The following is a 24,679-nucleotide window of genomic DNA, read 5'->3' as shown; positions in this document are numbered from 1 at the left end:
TTAAGAAACTGTCTCCATATATACTGCACCAAAGTGAGGTACAGTCCAAGGGTCTCCAAAGGTTTGGCTGAGGCTAAAGTTAGATATAACTTTACTCTCTAAAGTGGTAGCTTGGTCGAGCAGTAAGGCAGTATCGGAGGACAGTGTAAAGCATTTGTTGTACACACTCAGTCAGCAAATGAAATTCACACACACAAGAACTGAACTCTAGGCCAATTGTGTTTGTATAAAAATATATACTGTTTTATTTCTAGACCCAAGCAAGGCTGGTGCAGGTAAGCATACAAATACTTTGCAGTAATAAATTACTTGTGTGAACACAGTTCAAAATTGCAGTAAAACTTGTACTGGTTTTGGTTACAGTTTTAAGAAAGCAGATTGCAACACTTAGCAGGTATAGTACATTCGAATGAATAAGCTTTTTCAAATAATTGCAAGTAAGTAACTTTCACAATACTTTTTCTAACTCCACACTTAGTTGTTTTTCTGAATGAAATTGTCAATATTATCCTATGGAAGAAAAACAGGATATCGGTTTGCAGGTAAGTAAACGACCGTGGGAGTTAAGGTTCTGGGGTTAGACTCTGTGGTACCCCAGGCTCAGTGATGCACTCCTGTTACACCCTCAGCGGCACTAGGGCGGCCGGGTGCAGAGGGTTGATGCCCAATGTTATCCTATGGAGAATAGGGGTTCTCCGATTGGTGGCAGCAGGCTAGCAGGCCACGAGGCTGTGGGAGCAAAGTTCCTAGGGTTTAGCTCAGGGCAAGTTGGGGACCAAAGTACCACCAAAGGTGTACCCTCAGTGGCACAAGGGCGCCGGGTGCAGGGTGCTGTGTTGAGTTCAATGGGAATTCTCCGGAACAAAAACACTGCAGGCTCGGCGACCTTCCAGGAGTGACCACCACTTCGAGGGGTAATTTGGGATGTTGAGGGTAGGTTAGGCACCGCTGGGTTGGGCACACAAGGCCGTGGGGCGTTGGGTGCAGGGGTGCCTTTGGACGTCGGATCTTCTTACCCGCTCTGGTCGCGGTAGGGGGGGTCCTCTGGATTGAGGCTGCAGGCATCGTCTAGAGGCTTGAGGTAGGTCAGGGGTTGCCTGATCTCTGGTCAGGATCGCCAGGGGGACCTCCTCGTGGTATTTTTCCGCTCTGGCCGGATTCTGCGGGTGCAGAGTGGGCTGGATTTGCAGTTTCTGGCTGTCACCAGATGCTGCAGTTTAAACACGTCCAGTGTTCACGGGAGAAACGTCTTGAGAGTGAAGGCAGGCAGGTCCTCCGGGTTTTTTTGTGAGGTTGCTGGCTGCTGGACACGCCAGGATTTCGCAGGAGCAGGTTCGAGGGGAGACAGGCCTGTAGGGCTGGGGCTAAGTCAGAGGGCATTCTCTTGTTAGCTCTGGACGGATTTTCGTACTGCTCTTCTTTTCTTGTGGGTGCTGGATCTGAGGAAGGACGGTTCAGGGTGCCCCTAAATACTAAATTTAGGGGTGTTACAGGTAGGAAAAGGGCAGGGACCAATGGGTCCGATCCCTGGGGTAGGTACACACCCTATTCTGCCACTTTCCAGTGGGAGGGGGGCAGGAGCCTGTCCTTGGTTGGATGGGTCCCCCATCCTCAAGATGGCAGGGACTCGAGGTTGTGCCTCTCCTCCCCACCTTAGGGGTGGAGTGGGCAGAGGTGGGCACACCTCTCTTCCTCACTTGTTTTTCCCGCCCGTTCTCACGCCCAAAGTGGGGTGTAGAACCAGTGGGGACCAGTTGCTGAAAATAGCAAATGGGCTGGAGAGGCTCACAAAGGCGGGCATGCCTTTGAAGCTTCTCCTTCGTGAACCCTGCCGATCCGGGTGGGAGGAGGCTTGGCACCTCGTCCCAGGATGTGCATTGTTTCAGGCCCCCGAGAGCAGCCGCTCTCGACCCAGGGGTACAGAAACCTGTCTGGTGGTGGCAGCCTCGGCAGCCACTCAGGTCACTCAGAGTTGGTCGAGTTTCAAGGGGCATCTTTAAGATGCCCTCTGTGTGCATTTTTTAAATTAAATCTCATACTGGCATCAGTGTGGGTTTCATGTGCTAAGATGTTTGATACCAAACTTCCCAGTCTTCAGTGTAGCCATTCTGGTGTTGTGGAGTTCGTAATGACAAACCCCCAGCACCATATACTCTTAATGGCAGCACTGCACATAGTGTCCAGGAATGGACGTGGGTACTGTAGGGGTACAGGGCTCATGCAGCTGTACCCTCACCACTGGCGTAGGGCACCCAGCTAGAGGGGTGACTGATGTGTGCCAGGGCAGTGGTTTGTGGGCATGGCCACAGGGATGTGTGCCATGTCGACTCTTTGCTATGGTCTGCACCAAGACATGCAGCCTGCAAAGGCAGTGTGTGAGTGTCAGGGTACAGGGCCTCTTAAGAGTGGCACAATAAGTGCTGCAGCCCTGAGGGGCCTTCTCTGGTCACAGTGCCCTGAGTATCTGTGGTACCATTTACCGGGGCTGACAGGTGGCCAGAGATGCCAATTGGGTTTAGGCTGCAATGCAGCTTTAGTGAAGTAACACAGGGCCTGGGTACCTGATTGGCAGAAGTCCAGGGCACACTCAAAGCACATCAGCAATTCAGCAAAAAGTGGGGGCAACCATGCAGAAGGAGGGCACTTTCTCAACGCCCCACCCCTCCTAAAAAAGAAAGATGAGAATAACCTTGCCCTAGAGTCTTTATTGTCTAAGTGGAAGAACCTGGAAAGTCCATCTGCATTGGCATGGGCAGTCCCAGGTCTGTGTTCCACTTCAAAGCTTCAAAGTCCATTCCCTGGAGGGAGATGGACCACCTCAACAGTTTAGGATTTTCTCCTTTCATTTGCATCAGCCATCTGAGAGTTCTGTGGTTAGTTTGAACCAGGAAGTGAGTACCAAACAAGTAGGGCCTCAACTTCTTCAGGGACCAAACCACAGCAAAGGCCTCCCTCTCAATGGCACTCCAAAGCTGCTCTCTGGGGAGTATCCTCCTGCTTATAAAAGCAACAGGTTGGTCTTGGCCTTCATCATTGGTCTGGGATAGGACCGCTCCTATCCCTGGCTCAGAGGCATCAGTCTGCACTATGAACTGCTTGGCATAATCTGGAGCCTTCAGAATTGGTGCTGAGCACATTGTTTCTTTCAGGGTGTCAAAAGCCATTTGGCAACTAACTGTCCAGTTAGTTAACTATTGCCCAACACATGGCCTTTAAGTCAGCGTGTTTAATCTTCAAAGCCCTGCATGGCAGTAGCCCCAAATTTATCAGCTGCCGAATAGTTAGGCATGCACCTGCGCAACCTATGGTCCGCCCATCTCCAGCTCTTGTCTATCCCTACCTTCAAGCTCAGACGCCAGGGGGGGGGCGTAGGTTCTCTTATCTCGCCCCTAAATTTATGAATTCCCTACCACTAGCAATCCGGATGAGCAACAATCTTCTGGCGTTCAGAAGAATGCTTAAAACCTGGCTGTAGGAGCAAGCTCTTGGGTAACTTCCCTTTGATGTGACTCCTGCCTGACTAGCGCCATGAAACCTCTGGGTGACCGTGCGCTTTATAAATTCCTATTAAGATAAGATAAGGGGTCAGGGAAAAGAGACTAGTATACTGTTGCAAGATTTGCTTGCAGTCAGTATGCTGTTGGGTAGAGAGGATGTCTGAAAAGACCACACCATCCACTGACCCATCTTTTGGGCTGTAGGAGAGATCAGGGAGAGGTTCACTCTCTTCTTCCTGTTCCTCATCAGTCACCATCAGCATGGTGATGTCAGCCCTGTCATTGTAGAGCTTACGGCGGTTCACATGGATTACACTTTTGGGTGTCCTGCTTGTGCCCAGGTCAACTAAGTGATCTCACTCTTTTTTCTAGGATTGGGTAAGGGCCACTCCATCTGCCTTGAAGAGCCCTTGGTGCCACTGGCTCCAAAACCCACACCTGTTGCCCAGGTTGAAATTCAACCAGCGCAGCTTTTTGGTCATACCAGTGCTTCTGAAGCTCCTGGCTGGTCTCAAGATTTTTGGATGCCTTATCCATGTACCTCGCCATTCTGGACCTTAGGCCAAGCACATAGTCCACAATGTCTTGTTTGGGTTCTTGGAGAGGCCTCTCCCAACCCTCTTTCACAAGACAAAGTGGTCCCCTTACAGAAGTTCAAAGGGTGAAACCCCACTCCGATTCTGTGGCACTTCCCTATAAGCAAAAAGCAGGCATGGCAACAGGACATCCCATCTCCTTTTGAGTTTTCAGGGAGCCCCATGGTCCTACCTTTCAATGTCTTGTTGAACCTTTCAGCAAGTCCATTTGTTTGTGGATGGTATGGGGTAGTAAGCTTGTACTGCACTCCACACTCCTTCCACATGTGCTTTAGGTAAGCAGACATGAAGTGAACACCTCTGTCTGAAACCACCTCCTTAGGAAACCCTACCCTGGTGAATACACCCAGAAGAGCATTGGCTACTGCATGAGCTGTAGTAGTCCTAAGTGGAATTGCTTCAAGGTACCTAGTAGCATGATCCACTAGAATTAATTTGTTCCCTGAGGCTGTGGGAGGTTCAAGTGGACCCACTATGTCCACACCTACCCTTTCAAAGGGAACCCCCACCACTGGCAGTGGTATCCGGGGGACTTTTGGGTGGCCACCTGTCTTGCCACTGGCCTGACAAGTAACACAAGAGCTCACAAACACCTCCACCTTTTGTTGCATCTGGGGCCAGTAAAAGTGGCCAACTAGCCTTTCCCAAGTCTTGGTTTGGCCCAGATGTCCAGCTAGGGGGATGTCATGAGCTAAAGCTAGGAGTAACTCCCTGTACTTCTGTGGCACTACCACCCTCCTAGTGGTTGCAGGAGTGTGGATTCTTGCCTCCGTGTTCTGTAATCCCTCTTCCCAATAAACTGGGTACCCCTTTTCCTGTGCAGCATCTTGCTGCCTCAGGCTTTCAAGAGTGGGACAGTCTTGCTAACACTGGCACAGCTCTTATCCAGTATTGGCTTATCTTTCATAGATTCACATGCCTGAATCATTCCTCGTCGTCGAGGCGGGAGTCCCACGGTATAAACATATACAAAAGCAGTGCCTAAAAAATTTCTTGTAGTAGGCTGGAAAAGCCTAAAGGCCTAACTAGGCCTCAAAACTTAGCAGCCTATCTACATCATTATGTAAAAAGACCTGAAATAGTAGCCTCAGCCAATCAGCTGTCCTCACCCTCTAGAACCTTCCCAGCTCAGGCAGTTCTCCTCAGATTTTCACCGCACTTCGTGTGTAAGGGAGTCTCCCTGAGTGCCTACTCAGTTTTTTCACTTTTTTCCTCAAAAATGTCTGAAAAGAAGGCTCTTTTCAAGGCTTGTGGAACCTGCTATAAGAGGGTCCATGTGGATGACCAGCACTCTGACTGCATTTATTGTCTACACCCCTCACATGTTGTGAAGGACTGTAGGGTTTGCCGTACCTTCCCTCCTAAAACAATCAGGGATAGGGAGGCAAGGGTTCTTTTGTGGTTGAAATCATCTTCCACTGATGAGGACAAGGCCTCTACCTCCAGCAAGAGAGCCAGATCCAGGGAAGGCTCTTCTCCTGAGAGAAAGAAAAAACTTAAACCCTCTCAGAGTGCCTCAGAATCCTCAAAGAGTGCATCGTCTTCTTCACGAATGACAACTGAGAGTACAGCCCAGGCTAAGACTGTTTCTCTGGTGTCTGTTCATACTACTACTTTGACTTCTACTACTTCTACGGTCACCACTTCGGCTATTACCTCACCTCTGTTGTCTGTAAAAATGTTGTCATCGCCCGTGAAGCCTTCGACAAAAACAAGTTGCCGTCGACGACGGCCCCGTCAACTAAAACTTCCGGTCCGTCGACGAAGCCTACATCATAGTCGACGAAGACACTGACGACGACCTCGTCGACGAAGACATCGACGGCCTCGTCGACGAAGACATCATCGACGGCCTCGTCGACGAAGGACTCGTTGACTAAGACACCATCGACGGCCTCGTCGACGAAGGACTCGTCGACGAAGACACCATCGACTCCCTCGCCGACGCCATCGACGACCTCGTTGGCGAAGGGTTCGTCGAAGAAGAAAGCATTGACGACCCCATCGACGGCAAAATCATTGCCATTGACGACAGTTCCATCAACGGACAAGCTATCGAGGTTTCCCGTCGACGGAGAATCCAATAACGATGGCTTCATCGTCATAAGACTACTACATCTGCTCATCTGTTGTCCAGTTCACCTCCTACAAAGATCCAATATACGCATTTTCAAATGAAAACGTATCAGACGCGAGATTATTCTCACATTTCTCCACTCTTACCATCACACCTGTTGGAGACATATGTGGAGGAAGGTTCAGATGAAGGTGAAAAGGATGACGGTCCTTTTGGCATTGCCCGTCACACTTCCCAATTGAATATCAAATATCAGGAGGACGATGAGGATGATGTCCATGGCCATTATACGCCTGAAGATTTCTCGACGCCATATCAATCGCCCCATGCCAGACCTCCTTGATCTGAGGACACTGGTCATCTGCCATCTGCTTGAATTCAAGATTTACAAGCTATGTTGGCAGACTATCGCCAGAGATTTCCTCCACTCCAGTTGCACCTGTTGTGCCGCCTACCCCAGTTGACGTGCCAAGGCCTCCGTCACCGCGAGCATCATTGTCACCGAGACAGGATATTGGTCTTGCACCTCAAGATGACACGGATACTTCTTCTCATGATGAAGATGATGGCAGGGAAGAGGGCGAATTGCCGGATAGACCCATGGGAGGATTATGTCATTCCTATGCCTTCACCGCCTGCGCCCCGCCCTTCAGATTCTCCACGTCGACGACGTGAGATGGGAGAGGTGTGGCGCCGCGGCCAGGGCGACTGACGCTGGAATCTGGGGATCAGGGTTCGATCCCCGGCTCCGGCGGCAGGTTAGCCCAGCACCATGTGACTCTGGGCAATAGCTTGCTTAATCTTCCCGACGGCCCCCAGCGCCTAGAGACCCTTACGGGTGATTGTGCGCTTTACAAGTGTGGATTATTATCCACCTGAGGATATTGGCGGATTTCACAATATTATGCAACGTGCTGCTAATAGATTTGAACTGACCGTCACAGTTGAGCAGTCTGACTGCTTTTTGCATGACTTTAAAGAGGGATATCAGAGTTACCAGGGCTATCCCCATTATTGAATATATATGTAAGGAGGGCCTCCACATCATGACCCTCGACCAGACTGTCATAGCACAGGCTGCACAGCAGAAGTCCAAAAATACTTCTGTTCCCATTTCAACACCACCTGACAAGGAGGGCAGGAGACTAGATGCCATTGGGAAGAAGTTCTCTGCAAATGCAGCGGCCTCCATTAAAGCAGCAAATTCATTGGCTATCCTGGCCCGTTATGATAGGCAGATGTGGTCGGATCTGTCTGAATTCCTTGATTTGATCCCTGAGGATCATCAGCAAGAGGTGCGCAGGATCGTACTGGAGGGAGAAAGGGCAGCTTCGGAAATCATTGATTGCGCCCTTGATATTTCAAACACCAACTTCCGACAATTGGCAGGAGCAGCAGTACTTAGGGGTCAAGTTTGGCTCCGGGCTACCACCTTCAGGCCTGAGGTCCAAACAAAAATCTTGGACATGGCGTACGATGGGGATTCACTTTTTGGAAAACACATCGATGACGCTTTGCTGGCAATAAAGACAGATACGGACTGTGAAGTTGGCCTGATATATAATGTTCACTATTATAGTGAGCACTTTGTATCAGTCCAAACAACCCTTATTGATGATTGGTTGTAAGTCAACCTTATAGACCAGCTATCCTAGTAGCATGGATACGAGCAGTCTAAGGCTAATACTCTAGAGGGCGTGTTAAGCCAGCTGTTTTACCATCACATTACCCCTTGAACACCAAGTGAAAGGACACCACACAAGTTGTTATGAAAATAAACAGATATTTATTTATAACAAGACTACCCTGAACTCTTTATGAGTCAGGGAGCTAAGCACATAACAAAACTCTTAAGAAAATACTTAAAGTCGCACAATTTACACAAATGCCCGAGGGGCACGAAAAACCATATACACAAGAAGTGGAATGCGAAGTTACTAGCAGGTAAGTAATACTTTTCTAGACTGTAGAAACGCTAGGCCTACAATGCTGAACCCTTGGATTAGAAGCAGGAGGCCTAGGGACGCCGTGTGCAGAGTGGGAACTCTCACGCGTAATGCGGGAACAAGTCTATGGATGCGTAGCAGTTGCAAAGTTACTGTTCTCGGGCGAACCCGACTAGTTGGGTCGAAAACGGGAGTGGATCCGAACACTTAGGGTGTTGGACTATGCTGGAGCACCGGGGTACTCAGTTTACCTAGCCCAGGGGCTGCGGCTGCATAGGGGTGAAGTTGCGTTGGAAACCCTCGTTGAAGAACCAGGAGCCTGAAGAAAGAAGTTGCTGGCAGGCGGCCAGTGAAGAAAGTTTGTGGTGATCCAAGCCTGGATCAGGGAAGAAGACCTGAAAGCAGAGGGGACCATGTTCTGAATCACTAGCCAGTGATTTAGGTGGGCACCAGGGTGGCACCGGACGAAGTCACCTCAACCAGGTGAGTGGGCGCTGCTGGGCTCTGCAGCCTCTCGGACCAGGAGGCGTTGTCGGCGACCAGGATGGAGGTGCGAGCTGTCCCACGAAGGTATCTGCTGCTGACGTCGCTGGACCCAGGATTGGGCAACAAGTCTTGGCAAATGCAAGGCCCACGCGGTGGACCTAAAATGGCGTCTTGAGTGGACCAGGAGGGTCCAGGGTGCTCCTCTGTTGGAGGGGAGCAAGGGCTAGTCTGGAGCAACCAGACCAGCAGTATTTGTCGTCGTGGAGCGTCGTGAAAGGGCCACTAGCCAACGGGCAAGTGACCTCAACAACGCGGTGAGCCGCAAAGAGCAGAAGGGCCCCACGCAGATCTTGTGGATGCAGGGGGGCTGAACTTCGGTGCTGGAGCTGCTCAGGGTCGGGGCTTCTCTTACCCCAAAGCACTCGGTCGAGGGTCACTCGGAGTCGTGCTGGTCAAGCGTCGTGCAGTCTTGCAAGATGGCCGGTCCCTCGAGGTCTCGTCACACCCACGGATCACAGCTGGGCTGATGTAGGTAGAGGTCAGAGGTGCCAGGGAAGCCGGTTCTCGTCGTGCTGGGCAGTCTTGATCCGGAGGAGAGGCTTACAGCAGACCGCGATGCTTGGATGGTGCCTGCTGCTGCAGGGTGACTACTCCTTAGTCACAAGGGAGAAAATCTTAGGAAGAGTCTTGAGTTCCTCTCGTAGAAAGTCGGTTCAGGATTCAAAGATTGATCTAGTTTGGAAGGGGGCCAGTTCCCACCTTTATCCTGAAAAAGGGGGCTGGCACGCGACTAAGTCCTGCCCTATGGGTTGGACTAGGAGGGGGGTGGTTACACCCCTCTCCTTTGGCGGGCTTTCCCCAGATCAGGGGCTGGAGTGCCCCTGGAACTGGTTCAAGCCGGCCTATGCACAGTGAGCACCGTGGTGCCACTTGCAGTCACCTTCCTCTAAAGCCCTGCCTACCTAGGATACACAAAATCCTGTCTGGGACGGTGCTGGCACCGCCCCTGAGAGGAAACCCTTTGTCCTTGCCTCCTGCTCTGGGAGGACTCCCAGCAGCAGGAGGGCAGACTTGTGTCTCGGTGGCAGCATCCATTTTGTGGAGCTACGGCTATGTCTGACTTTAACCGGGGTTACAGGTTACATACATGTCGTGTCCCTCTAGAAGGGTGGAATGCTAACCCCGTCGCCAGAATTGGCGAGGGGTTAGTATTCCAATTCGTATGACACCTTACTCGACATGTTTTGATAAAGCGATACCAGAGTTGGCATATAACCGCGAGGATTATAATGCACTTAAGAGTATATGGTATGCGATATCATGGAAACTGCTAAGGGATGGATCCCGAAAGCCGCGGACAGGCTCAGCTCATGCCAGAGCACTATCTCACACGATTCCAAGCACTCTGCCTTCAGGATTGTCAAGGCCTGCCATAGGAGTGACTATTCCAACCAGCAAAATCGCCAATACCAATCTCAGTACAAACAACCGTACTATCAATCCTCTTACAGACAGCCTGCCTCTGGTTCTTTCTCTCGTCAAGGAGGGAAACGACGCTCAAACAATCAAGGGCGTGATTCCAGCAAGCGCCAGTGAGCTTTGCCGGACGTCAGCCATTCATCCTCCCCTTCCCGCAGGCGCCAAGATTTCCGCCTTTTACCAACAATGGCGGACGATAACTTCGGATCAGTGGGTCCTGGATCTTGTCAGGAACGGACACTCTGGAGTTTTTACAGAAGCCACCAACAACGCCGCCCAGGGGTCCCCCTCCCCCTCGTCTTCACTTACTCTTCAAAGAAGCCTTAAAGATGCTACACAAGAATGCGATAGAGCGAGTTCCTCCTTCTCAGAAAGGGAGAGGATTTTATTCTCGCTTCTTCCTCGTAGAGAAAAATTCGGAAGTGGCGTCCAATACTGGATCTGCGCAAACTCAACAAATATCTAAAGAAACAGTTTTCGCATGGTAACGTTGACGGACATTCTGAATTTTCTCAACAAAGGGGACTTCATGGCTTCTTTCGATCTGCAAGACGCCTACTTCCACCTCCCTATTCACCCAAAACACCGCAAATACCTAAGATTTCAAGTGGCTGGCGTCCACTTTCAGTTCAAAGTGCTTCCATTTGGCCTCAAATCGGCCCCCAGAATCTTCACCAAATGTTTAGCCCCAGTGGCAGCAATGCTGAGGTCCCAGGGAATGCAAGTTTTCCCATACCTCGACGACTGGCTGTTAAAAGGACCATCGAGAAACTCCACAATGGAAGCGGTTAGGAGTTCCCTCTCCCTCTTCTCGAATCTGGGCTTGACCCTCAATTCGAACAAATCTCAGCTTCAACCTCGTTAGGAGTTGACCTTTCTGGGAGCGGTCTTGAACACATGCCAGTGCAAGGCGTTCTTGGAGCGGCAGAACAAACTGTTAAAACTAGCAAAACAAATATTTGCAAGAAGGTCACTTTCAGTTCAGACATTTGCTTCCCTTCTAGGGATGTGCTCCTCTGCAATCAGCCTCATCCCTATGGCGAGACTCAGAATGAGACCGTTACAGGAGGAATTACTTCGCCAGTGGAGGCAAGTCGACGGATCGTTCGACGACCGCATCAAAGTAACTACCAAAATGAAGCAAGCCCTTTGGTGGTCGAAGGCGCACAATTTGTCACCAGGCCTCACTTTTCTCCAAGACATTCCAGAGTTCACCCTAACTACGGACGCTTCCATGGAAGGTTGGGGCGGTCACCTTCAGGACCTTCAGATCCAGGGACGATGGTCTCGTCAGTACCGGCAGAAACACATCAACAGCCTAGAACTGAGGGCCATTTTTCTGTCCCTGCAAGCCTTCCTTCCAAGGATTGCGAATTCATCCGTGCTGGTGCGTACGGACATTACCACCAGCATGTACTATATCAACAAACAGGGAGGAACAAAATCTCTCACCCTGTCGCTGGAGCCTCAGGAGATGTGGGAATGGGCCCTACGCCACGGCATATCCCTCAGGGCAGAACATGTGCAAGGCGTCAAACTCTCTAGCAGACAACCTCAGCAGAGCTTTCACTGGCTGTCATGAATGGGAGCTCAAACATCCAGTAGAGAGGATCTTTCAAACATGGGGAACACCAATGCTGGACTTGTTCACCACGCAGCAGAACAGCAAATGCCTGTTTTATGCCAGCAGGTTTCCTCAACAGGGGTCAAAGGGAAATGCCCTTTTGATGAGATGGTCCGGGATATTTGCGTACGCTTATCCTCCGATTCCACTCATTCCGAAAGTACTGCAAAAGATGAAGAGGGAACATTGCACTCTCATCCTCATTGCTCCCCGTTGGCCACGGCAGTTTCGGTTTCAGGAGCTCCTTCTGCTCTCAGCAGCCTCCACTTCGTCTCAAACCGACAGTGTCAATGTTAACACGAGAGGGAGGCCAGATCCAACATCCGGATCCTCAATCCCTGCACTTGCACGCTTGGCTCCTGACTTCCTAGAGTTCAAGGATCTTAACATCTCCTCGGACTGCAGGGCGATCTTATCACAAGCCCGTGCTCAAAGTACCATCAAGACCTATCGTTTTAAGTGGAAACTATTCTGTTCATGGTGTGGAGAAAATAATGTTCATCCACTTCAAGCTCCTTCTGAAGCCATCCTTCCTTATCTATTGTCTTTAGCTAGGGCTGCACTAGTCTTTTCGTCCATTAAGGTGCATCTGGCGGCGATCTCCAGGTTCAGGAAGAGTGCCAACAAACCATCCTTATGTTCATCATCTTTGATCAAACAATTCCTTAAGGGGTTATTCCGAGCTTTTCCACCAGTTCGTCGTCCTCCTCCTGAGTGGGATCTTAATATTGTTCTCTCTCAACTTCTGAAAAGGCCTTTTGAACCTATTCACAAGGCGGGGCTAAAGTTTCTAACTTGGAAAGTGGCTATCTTACTGGCTCTCACTTCAGCCCGCAGAGTCAGTGAGATGCAGGCCTTCACTATTGCACAGCCTTTCTTGCAATTCTCTAAAGACTTTGTTACGGTTAGGACCAACCCAAGATTCATCCCAAAAGTACCAACTCAATTCCACATCAATCAACCGGTCAAGCTCAAAACCTTTTTCCCGGAACCTAAAACTCCGGCGAAGAAGGTTTTACATTCTCTGGACGTGAAACGGTGCCGGAAGTTTTATCTTCACAAAACAAAGGACATCCGCAAATCCAATCAACTTTTTGTTGCCTATGGTCAGGCCACCTTGGGTCAAGCTGTCACGAAAGCAACTATAGCTAGATGGTTGTCTTCTACAATTATCTTCTGTCATGACAAAGCCAACAAACCTTTAACAAGAAAGGTCAAAGCGCATTCCACCAGAACAATGTCAGCGTCAACGGCCCTTTTCGCTGGAGTGACGCTGGAGAACATTTGCCGAGCTGCTACGTGGAAAAGTGTGCACACTTTCACCAAGCATTACTGTCTGCAGTCGGCAGTTCATGATGATACAGCAGTTGGAGATGCGGTGCTGCGGCATCTTCTTCACTAAGGTTAGACTTTTTATAGTCTTTTATTCTTCATTTGACTGTTTAAGCATATGTTTTCATTATCATGTAAAGCATTTCTAATGCTGTCCTATGTATAATGTACTTATGAAGGTTTTGATGCATATGTTATATTAACAAGTTTGTGCTCTATTACCTTCTTGGTTGTGTGGGGGTATATATGGCTTATTTTTGGCTCCCACCTTCCTCTAACGACAGACATGTCACTGCTTGCTACTCTGATTCAGGCATGTGAATCTATGAAAGATACCCCAATACTGGATAAGAAAACAAGTTACTTACCTGTAAACTACGGTTATCCAGTATTGGTATCTTTCATAGATTCACATGCACCCTCCCTCCTCCCTGGCACGGCAGTTCTGTTTTATGGATACTCATTCTCACTTGTGCTGGGAAAATCTGAGGAGAACTGGGAAGGTTCTAGAGGGTGAGGACAGCTGATTGGCTGAGGCTACTATTTCAGGTCTTTTTACATAATGATGTAGATAGGCTGCTAAGTTTTGAGGCCTAGTTAGGCCTTTAGGCTTTTCCAGCCTACTACAAGAAATTTTTTAGGCACTGCTTTTGTATATGTTTATACCGTGGGACTCCCGCCTCGACGACTGGGAATGATTCAGGCATGTGAATCTATGAAAGATACCAATACTGGATAACCGTAGTTACAGGTAAGTAACTTGTTTTCTTCCCTAGTTGGTCCCCCTGGGCCCAGGAGTCCAACCTGGTAAGGCTCAAGCTCCATAGGCCCAGTTCTCTTCCAGGGGATCCTCATCAGTCATAAGCACTGAATATTCCCACCCACGTGCGGGGACCCTGGAAATAATATACAATTATATATGTAAATCACATATAAATAGCTCCACATATATGTATGCACATATATCATTTTTTCTCACACCAATGCAGCCCCAAAATAGAGGCTAAACAATGTAAATACTCGTACATACACTGTAATTAGCAAGAAAACAAAAAACACATTAGGTCAAATAGCCCTTGAACTTTGTGTTTTAATGAGCAAGCATACTCATAAATCCTGAAAATTGCTAATAGACATTGTTAGCCACAGGCTGCATTGAACAGCTATAGCATAGAAAATGAAACCATTTTCAACAAAAACTGGCACCGTGCCTTTAAGGCAGCCATGACCCCTGGCTTCCCATCATGCCTCAGGGGTGACAGTTAGGTCAGTTCTTTCCGGCTCCTTCAGTCAGGACCCTGGTTCAACAACTCCCTTTCTTTTTGACTTTCTGTCAAAAAATACTTGAGAATTTCTACAAATTTTACTTTCACTCGACGTCTTTTGGGCATAGTGTTAGTGCTGCCTTTTTTAATCTTAAAGGAATTTTTCTGTCAAAAATGCCTTCTCTTTTTGACAACTGCCCTTCCTGTGGGAAGAAGGCCAAGACTGATACACATCCTGTGTGTATCCTCTGCCTCCCTGAGACTCATTCTGCAGGCACTTGTGAACACTGCAAAACTTTATCCAGGAGAACTCTCAAAGATAGAGAGAGAATTCTAATTTATTGTCTCTCTGAGAGCGGTAGGTCTCCTAAGAGGCAGAAGAGGCGCAGGACGCGATCGACGTCGAGAGAAGTCCCGACTTGTTCTCCGGCATCGGCGTCGAAGAGGCAGTCGACGAAGATGAGTCTCCTTCCTTCGAAGAAGACTTCAGTGTCGAGACAAGGTACCTCCGCTGCCCTCTGCAGGACGTGCAGCGTCGAGAGCGAGGTCTCCATTTGAGCATAGGAGCCCGACGTCGAGACAGCCGGCGTCGAAGCATCACTAATCTTTGACGTCGCAGCTTCCTCCGTCGACGCCTGGTCATCGACGATCCGTCGGCGTCTGGCCAGCGACGCTCGACGTCGAGGCAACCTCCGTCGTCGCCTAGTTACTTGCGATCGACTTCGAAAAGGTCTCCGACGTCACACCATCGACGGTTGACGTCGAAGCAGCCTCTGTCGTCGTTCAGTCAGCGGCGCTCGATGTAGAGTAGACCCCCACCCATCCCCCCCCCCCCCCGTCGACGTCACAGCATCGACGTTCGAGGGCGAAAAAATCCAGTGCTGTAGCTTCCTCATCCACAGTGCCTCCGGATAAGGAAAGCAAATTACGAGATTCATGGGGAAGAAGAGTCTGCAACACCTCAGCCTCCTTTCTCAAAGTCTCTAATGCGGAAGCCCTTCTGGGTCGTTATGATAGATACCTGTGGGATTCTCTGCAAAGGTTTATTGAGAAACTCCCACAAGAGGACCAAAAAGATTTAGAGGAGATTCTCTTGGAGGGCAGCCAGGTCTCCAATCAAATCCTAAGCGCCACTGCGGATGGAGCTACCCTTGCAGCGCATGGCTATGCGCATGGAGCAACGGCAAGAAGGTAATTGTGGTTGCGCCGCCTGACGGCCTTAAAACCGGAGGCTCATGCTAGAATCTTGAACCTGCCCTTTTCGGGAACATCACTGTTTGGGCCAAGTACTGATGAGGAAATGCAACGCATGAAGTCAGAGTTGGACACTCTTAAAGCCGTAGGGCTTGAGAAGAAAGAATTTCGGAGGAAGTACCGCTCCTACAATAAGGGCTCTTCCAAACAGGGTTCAAACCCCTCACTGGCAGAAAGGTCAGGACCAACAAGGGCAACAGAAGTCACAATTCAGAGGCAAGCGTAATTCCAGAGGAGGTGGAAATCAACGCCAGGGCAACAATTCCAATAAGTCCCAGCCAAAGCAATGAGTCCTTCCTTCCCCCAGCGCCGTTGACTACTCCAGTCGGGGGGAAGCATCGCGCATCATATGTCAGAGTGGCAAAGCATTACACAAGACCGATGGGTGTTGACTGCACTTCAGAATGGGTACTGTCTTCGTTTCCAACACCTGCCTTCACCCGTTCCTCCAAGGCCAACCTTAAATCATTAACTCATCCTTTTGAGAAAGGAAGTAGCGCTACTTCTCAAAGTCCGCCATCGAGAGGGTTCCAATCGCTCAAAGGGGGAAAGGAGTGTACTCCCGATATTTCCTGGTCAGAAAAAAGGGCCAAAAGGCAGAATACAGGCCCATTCTGGACTTAAGAACGCTCAACCTGCATATCAAAAATGAAAAGTTTCGCATGTTGGCGCTTCAAATATATCCGAAGCTCAGAAGGGGAGATTGAATATGTTCGATGGACCTACAAGATGCCTACTTCCATGTTCCGTACACCACATACACAGGCGATTCCTGCGGTTCCAGGTGGGGACCTCTCACTACCAATTCAAGGTCCTGCCGTTTGGGTTGAAGTCAGCTCCCCGGGTATTCACGAAGTGTCGCAGTAGTAGCGGCCTCTCTACGCCGCAGGGGAGTCTCCGTGTACCCATATCTGGATGATTGGCTACTGAAAGGTCCTTCCCCAGACAATGTAAGGATTCAGTTCCAGACCTGCATCCGGCTCGGTCACCGGTTGGGGTTGCATGTAAACTTCAGCAAATCAGTCTCTCAGCCCACCCAGAAGATTCACTTCCTAGGAGCTCCTCTAGTCTCCGAGGTAGGAAAACGTTTCCTTCGCGGGAGAGACCGTGTTCTATAACTCAAGTGTCAGCTGGTACTCCGCCACAAGGTTCAGAAAGTGCGAAGAATTGCCTCCCTGCTAGGATCGATGGCTTCATGCATCTTTCTAGCCCCGAGTGCCAGGCTTCGAATGCGTCCTCTTCTGCAGGATCTGGAGGACAAGTGGGACCAACAGTCAGCTCGCTGGGACGACCAGATTACTCTGTCAAACAGCTGGAGCCTCCATTCCGTGGATGCAGGTGGAAATTCTGTTCCATCAACCTCCTCCGGCTCAGACCTTGATCACCGATGCTTCTCTACAAGGCTGGGGGGCACACATGGGTCATCTCCAGGTGCAAGGTCTGTGGTCCCCCAAGAAATGTACATACCACATCAACATGCTAGAGTTGAGAGCAGTCCATCTGGCTCTCAAAGAGTTCCTTCCCTCGATTCGAGAAACATCAATATTAGTACAAACTGACACCATCACGATGTACTACTTAAACAAGCAGGAGGGGAACGCGCTCACGGACTCTGTCACTGGAAGCCCAGCGCATCTGGCATTGGTTGCTGGCTCGCAAATTGTCAGTCGCAGCGGTCCACCTCCCAGGAAAATAGAATGTGAGGGCGGACACGCGGAGTTGGCATTTCGAAGACCGAGAAGACTTGGTTCTCAATGACGAGGTACTCGAAGGCATCTTTCAGGCTTGGGGTCGTCCCACCTTAAGTCTGTTCGCCGTCAACGAAAACACCAAATGCCGAGACTTCGCCTCAAGGTTTTACCGTCCAGGAACGAGAGGGAATGTCCTTTTGATGGACTGGTCAGGGGAATTTGTGCACGCCTTTTCACCCCTTCCGTTGATCCCGAAGGTGGTGAGCAAGCTGACCCACTTGTCCACAACGATGATCCTCACCTCATTGCCCCCGACTGGCCGAGGCAATGGTGGTACTTAGGACCTGCTCCATGTATCAGTGACTCCTCACAAGAGGCTGCCATGCAGATCAGACCCGTTATCCAAAATGAACGGGAGGATTCATCAATACAACCTTCAGTCACTGAGCTTGACAGCATGGCTCCTGAGGTCATACAATACGGCCATCTAATATTGCCACAGGACTGCATGTCGATCCTGAAGGAAGCCAGACGACCTTCCACAAGACATTCTTATGCCTGTAAATGGAAGCGCTTCTATCTGTGGTGCATGCAAAATGGTCATCATCCTATTAAGGGTCAGGAAGAAGTCGCCCTTCCTTATTTGTTATATCTGGCGAAAGCAGGTTTACAGTTTAATTCCATTAAGGTGCATTTAGCTGCTTTAACCGCTTGTAGGCGATCACCTTCACAACCTTCTTTTTGCCAGCTGTAAAGGACTTCCTGCAGGGGTTAAAAAAAAGTGTACCCTACAGTGCGTCCTCCTTCTCCGCCCTGGGACCTGAACCTGGTTCTGTCAAAAATAATGGGTCCTCCTTTTGAGCCCATTCATAAAGCTACTTTACAGCATGTTTCCTGGAAAGCTGCTTTTTTGGTAGCAATCACGTCAGCTCGTAGGGTGAGCGAAATTCAGGCTCTCTGCTCCAAGGAACCCTATACTGTGTTCCACTTGAATAGAGTAGTACTGAGGACACATCCGTCTTTTCTACCCAAGGTGGTGTCAGATTTTCATGTAAATCAGACCATCTCTCTGCCCACCTTCTTCCCTAATCCCTCTACTCCAGCTGAGAGGGCTTTGCATTCTTTGGACCTGAAAAGAGTTTTGAAATTGTATCTAGATAGGTCCAAGTCTGCTTGGCAATGACCTGTAAACCTCAGCCTCGGCGGAGGTTGAACTAAACACCCATGTAACAATGCTGGATATCCCTGAATTGGTGCGTGTAAAAACAAGAGCACAGAGCAAAAGGCAGGGTGAAAAAATTGTGTTGGAGCCTGAAAGTATGGCCAACCTACCAAGAGAAAAGGAAATAAGACTGGGGGACAAGCGTCTGTACAGCAAAAGGATCAGGACCCGTCTCCTCAGGGAGAGGACTTGGACACCCCAGAGGGAAGGATAAGTTACTTACTTGTAATCCTAGTTCTCTTCCAGGGGTTTCCTCATCGAAGTCATAAGCACTGAATATTCCCGCCCACGTTCGGGGGCCCCGTAAATAATATAAAATTATATATGTAAATCACATAAATAGCTCCACATATATGTATGATTAGTGGTAACAGTCTGCTTTAGTGACTTGGTAAGTATGCCCAATCAAATATTTCTCAGGGGGAACCAGTGTCTCTCACCATAGTGTCCCAACTTCTTACAGTTGTTACACCATGCCTTTGCAGGATCAAAGCTCTTCCCCTTATAGGTCTGAGTATAGGGAGTAGTTTCGGACCCACCCCCCTGTGCAGGTTTTTGGGGCCCTTTGGAAGACTCAGACTTTTTATCTTGGGGATTCTCACCACCTTCCCTCTGGAGGTTTTGTAACCCCGGTCTTTTGGTCCCCACCCTCCCTCCCCCAGGGGTTGTCTTAGTCACCCTAGTTTAGACCCAGTGGTCTGCCTTCCTTTTCCAATTCTTGCGGAGACATTAGACCTAGGTCTCACAAATGCTGATGTAACTTTTAATTTGTGCAATTACTTAATGTTCCTTCAGAAACAAATTGTGAAGTCCAGTAAAGTCATTCACGGTGTCCAGTTAACCAACCATCCAGTGTCTTTACTGAGTAGTCTACAAAATCAATCCAGTACTGGTTTTGGGTATTGTGAGCCCCCCTGAACCTAATTCTATACTCCTCATTGGTGAGTCCAAATCCCTCCGTCTCCTTCATGAGATCATAGGACCCTGCATCTGACCCAGAGAGGATCAGAATCCTGTCTCGGCAGTTACCAGAGAACCGTTCCCACGGGAGTGCCCCCCAGAGTGGTTTCTTCACCTTCAACATGCCCTAAAAACTGTCAAAGGCTGTGAACCACTTGGGGATGTCATCACCTTCCTCAAATTTAGGCACAATCCCTTTGGGGTTTTTAGGATCATAAGATTGCTCTTTGTCCTTATTATTATTTGGATTGCTGCCACCATTGATGCGTGCTAAACCCATCTCCTTTCTTTTTTTCTAGAGTCCGCACCATATACTCGTAATGACAGCAGTGCACTTACAGTGCCCAGGAATGGCCCTGGGTACCGCAGGGGTACAGGGCTTGTGCACCTGTACCCTCACCACTGGCATAGGGCACTCAGCTATAGGGGTGACTGATGTATGCCAGGGCAATGGTTTGTAGACATGGAACACAGGGATTTGTGCCATGTCGACCCTTCACTTTGTTCTGCCCCAAGACACGCAGCCCGCAAAGGCAGTGTGTGGGTGTCAGGGTACAGGGCCCCTGAGGGTGGCACAATAAGTGCTGCAGTCCTTACGGGGCTTCTCTGGTCACAGTGCCCTGTGTACCTATGGTACCATTTACCAGGGGCTGACCTGTGGCCGGAGATGCCAAATGGGTTTAGGCTTCAATGCAGTTTAAGGGCAGGAACACAAGCCCTGGTTACCTGATTGGCAGGAGCCCAGGGCACACTCGTCAAAGAACATCAGCAATTCAGCAAAGAACCATGCAAGAAAAAGGGCACTTTCTCACAGTCTGTTGTTGGCGGGGAAGGTTTACATCCATTTCCTCCACCCGTCCAACCTACTTCCATGTTTTTAAGGAATGGCGCTGCTGCGTTCTTTGCTCTCCTGCATGATCTGGGGCGAGGTGGTTTGAGTATATTGAATCTGAGATGTACAGAAGGTCAGGTCCTACCTAGAAACATCCTCACACTGAGTAACAAACTACAGTCCCACCACTCACCTTTGTCAACCAAATTGCAACTCTTGGGAAGAACCTTTCATAAGTCATGTGCTGCCAGGACCCTCATGCTAGTTCAAAAGGGAGCACACTCTCCATCCTCTTTACTTCAGTACGAGTCCTCACCCTCCAGCCGCACAAAACACAGGCAGTATGTCAAGTACACGGGGAAAGCTGTCCTTATCCTCCGTCTTGTGGCGTGCTAAATGAAGGGCATCCGAATTGCATACCACAGACCCCAGCACCCCTCTCGCACACGCAGAGTACTACCGTACATGGGCCACTCCTGACGTTGCATTCCATGTTTTATTTCTTTTAACTAATCTGGTTAGATTTCTGATTTTGTTTTTGTTTATGGAGCAAAATGTTTTCTGACGTTTGACCATCATGAAAGATCCCATGATGTAGAATGTATGGATGAGATGGCATGTGGAATACCTTTGTATTAGCAGAAGGAGGGTATGAAGTCTGGATGTAGTATGGGTACTGCCAAGTCTGCTTTAACGCTTGAGCAGTTTTATGCGTGGTGGTAGTCTGCCTGTGCTATTGAGCACCCCAAGAGTTTATAGAAAATAAGTTTTTATACCTGGTGGTGCAAACGTTACTGCCTCTCTAGGTCTTCCATTCTAAAATCACTATCTGCTACTGATTCTAATCTGATGTTACTACTTTGTCTCATGGGTTGATTTTCTTTCAGTGAAACCGAGAATGGTGATGATTGCGTGTTGATAGTGGATGACGACTGTGATGAACAAGTGGAGGAAGTGGAGCAGGATGTGCAGGAGATCACCGATGAGGAAGATAAACGCCTGGAAGGTAAGCTCAGTCCACGTTGGCATCCCATTGTCCTTTAGGGGTAATCTCCAGTAGAGCGCACACAAGGCCACATTTGTCTTTAGAGAAGGTCAGATCACCCATGAAGCGATAGGAAAACTTAATTTGTCATGCTTCTTTGAAATGCTTGCTGAGACCTAGTAGTCAATCATGCCATAAATATAGTGCCTTAAGCTAAACCATATTGAAACGTGGCACTGTAAAAGTAAATTATATTGTTGGATGTAAATCCTGGCATCTAGCGTTGGGTCTGGATGTTTGCAAGTTATTTTTCTTCAGAGAAGTCTTTCGAGTCACGAGGTAAGGGGATTCCTCCTCTTGGTATTAGTGTACATGGGCCTCAACTCCATTGTTAGCTTGTTTTCTTTCTACCCTCTGGTTCAGATGTGTAGTACAGCTAAGGTTTGAGACCATTTCCAGGATCCTCTCGGTATGTGATCAGCTCGACCCTGGAAGGTATTGTTTTCAAGTGTGTGGTCAGAACAATCTGATCGCGGCCTTTAGGCCTCGCCCTTCCAAGCTACCTTACATTAATTTGACTATCAATGATACTGTGCTGATGGAATGGACTCAGTTTTGATTGTGCCCTCTGTGCCATTCCAAGTGACCGCGGACCAACCTTAATCAGGTTTGCAATCTGTGCTTCTCCCCAGAGCACAAAGATGATTTTTAGGCCTGTTAGTAGTTTCGATCCAAAAAGACCTTGCAGGACTGTCTGGCAGACGCAGAGAGCTGCAGAGACAGAACATTGAGCAAACGCCCAATATCTTCGGTCAGCAAGATATTGGACCAGAAGAGGAAGATCTGGAAGCTTCAGCTGCCGAAGGGGCCTTTTGAGTTCAAAATTCAGACTCCGACTTAGATTTGGAGTCACAGAATCTTCTGCCGGTTCGAGGCGCTGTGAGTAAAATCCCTCACTTGCCCACGCCAAAACCTTTGGTTGCTATAAGAGAGAAGGCTTCAAGGCCACCACTGCCATCTGGCCATGGTAGGCACACAGGATCTGCTTCAGCTGCCCTGCCCTGCCCTCCAGCTCGGCACCAAAAGCATATACTAAGCGTTCTGGCTCTACACCGAGCTGAGACCACCCCTTCGGCTTCCACCGCTCCGGTTCTGAAAGTGAAATCCGGTTCGGTACTGAAACCGAAATCTACTCCCGGAGCCAATTTTAGAGACTATGTAGGAAAGGCTCTAGCAAAGGCTCGATCAAAAGCAGATCAATATACTGCCCACATTATCATAAAAACTGTCAGTGCCTGCTAAGAGCCTCTTTCTAACAGGACAATACTCTCCCAAAACCTATGGAAAGGGCAAAGATCTCAGTCCTCTGTACCCTATCCCTCCTACTCAATCTCATATACCACAACCTCCAGCCCCTGTACCTCCTTCACCACACAATCCGTTAAACATTCCACCTCTGTGTGTGGAAAACGCAGATGCTGGAGATGAGGACCTTTATGGAGCACCACCATACATACCCTGGCAGGATTATATTGACCCTCCAGGGGACCCAGACCTATATCCTGCCAAACCCTTGCCTCCTGACGATACTTCGTCATATCAGGAGCTTATAGCTAGGGCAGTAGCATTCCATGGGGGTTCCCCTGCATAAAGAATCTATGGAAGATTTTTTTGATGGAAACATTGTGCACTACACATAGGACATCTCAATCTCTTCCAGTATTGAAATGCATGATGCGCCATACAGTTGATATTTTTAAGGAACCTGCACGTGCTCATCATTCTCCCTAGAGTAGATATAGAATATAAGGCTGCACCATCTGACCTAGTTTGTATTCGAGGCCAGCTTCCACCAGACTCCCTAGTTATTTGAAGTGGCCTTTAAAAGGGCAAATTCACAAACTACAGACGCACCACTCCTGAAAGAATCTAAACTCCTAGATGCGTTAGGCAAAGGAGTTGCTGCACAATCTTCCAATCACTGGCAAATTGCAAATACCCAGGCACTGTTGACAAAGTATGACCGAGCTCACTGGGATGAGATGGAGTAACTCAGTTAAGTTCTCCCAGACGAGCATAAAAAGTGGCAAGAATTAGTTCAGGAAGGGAAGTTAATTTCCAGCTCCTCCATTGTAGGAAGCTGGCTCTATATATACAATACCAAAGTAAGGTATATTGTGCACAGTCCAGTGGAGCCTCAAAGGAAGGCAGAGGTAAAAGTAGAACGCACCTCCCTCTCCATTTGTGGTAGTGTGGGCGAGCAGCAAGTCTTTATCACAGGGTAGAGTTCAGCATGATTGCACTCACTCAGGGAAGAAATGTCACACACACACACAGACTGTACTCAGACCTATTTGTATGAAAACTATTTTGTTATTTTCTAGAACTAAGCCATGCCTGTTACAGGTAAGTGTAAATGGTAAGTTCGAGGCATATGGGCTGCAGATGGTACATTTATGAATAGATCGCCATCTGGTGTTGGGCTCGGATGATTGCACTTGTTTTTCTTCTAGAGAAGTCTGTCGTCATCGATAACTCCTCCTCTGGGTGTTAGTGCGCATGGGCATCGGCTCCATCCTTAGATTGTTTTTTTCCGCCATCGGGTTCGGATGAGGATCGAAGCGCTCCGGATCGACTTCGATAAAGAAAGTTATATTCGGCGCGTAACCCTTTCCAATTCGACGGTATTGTTATCGAACATGACTACAATTCCATCTCGACGCGTTTCGAAGAACGACGACTACGAGAAGACCAGCTCGACGTAGTCCAGCCCGGAGTCCATGGAAAGGACTCCATTCAAAAAATGTCCAACGTGTGGTGCTAAGTTCCCACACAAGGACCTACACGAGGTGTGCAACCTCTGCTTGTCCCCTGAACACGAATCCAGGGACTGTGAGGCCTGTGTAGCATTTTCCTCAAAATCGACGATTAGAAACAGTCGAGCTCGAAGACACGAGGTATCGAGAATGCAGTCACAAGCAATCCCGGAGCTGTTCGAGGACCAGCACCCAGAAGAGGAGGAAGAAGAGGGCGACGAGGCGGGGTCAGAAGCGGACGAGTCCGACGTCGAGGAAATCGACGTCCAACAAACCGTGAGTGACGACGTCCCTTTACCAAAGAACAGACCCCGCACGGTGTCGAACCCGCCCTCGAGCCCGGTCAGACAACCGAAAAAAGTTTCTGACGCCCCGCCTTCGGGCCCGGCAGCGAAACCGAAACACTCGGTCTCCCATCATGGTGGTTCCGATAAACGACCCACCCCGACATCGACACCGAAGCTCCATATCAAGGAAAGCTCGAAGTCGAAACAGTCCATGTCGACACCGAAACACGCTTCGACGTCGAAAACAACCTCGACACCGAAGACATCGGATCCGAATAAATTCTCGGTGCCGAAAATACAAATGGACAGTCAGAAGAAAAAACACCTGTC

The 24,679-nt window shown here is 49.1% G+C and overlaps 1 protein-coding gene across 1 annotated transcript in view; it reads left to right on the top strand.

Annotated features, from left to right (window-relative positions):
- Window positions 1-24,679, top strand: part of LOC144785726 (testis-specific Y-encoded-like protein 4) — a 194,822-nt gene that overhangs the window by 113,577 nt on the left and 56,566 nt on the right. The window contains exon 6 of the mRNA XM_078664516.1: window positions 21,149-21,267. Within this exon, the coding sequence (XP_078520642.1) occupies window positions 21,149-21,267 (119 nt within the window). The remainder of the gene's footprint in view (window positions 1-21,148; window positions 21,268-24,679) is intronic.

Source organism: Lissotriton helveticus, chromosome 10 (assembly GCF_964261635.1).
Source record: "Lissotriton helveticus chromosome 10, aLisHel1.1, whole genome shotgun sequence".
Classification (NCBI taxonomy): domain Eukaryota; kingdom Metazoa; phylum Chordata; class Amphibia; order Caudata; family Salamandridae; genus Lissotriton; species Lissotriton helveticus.
Note: the sequence above shows the minus strand (reverse complement) of the source record. Positions and strands in the feature narration are given on the sequence as shown.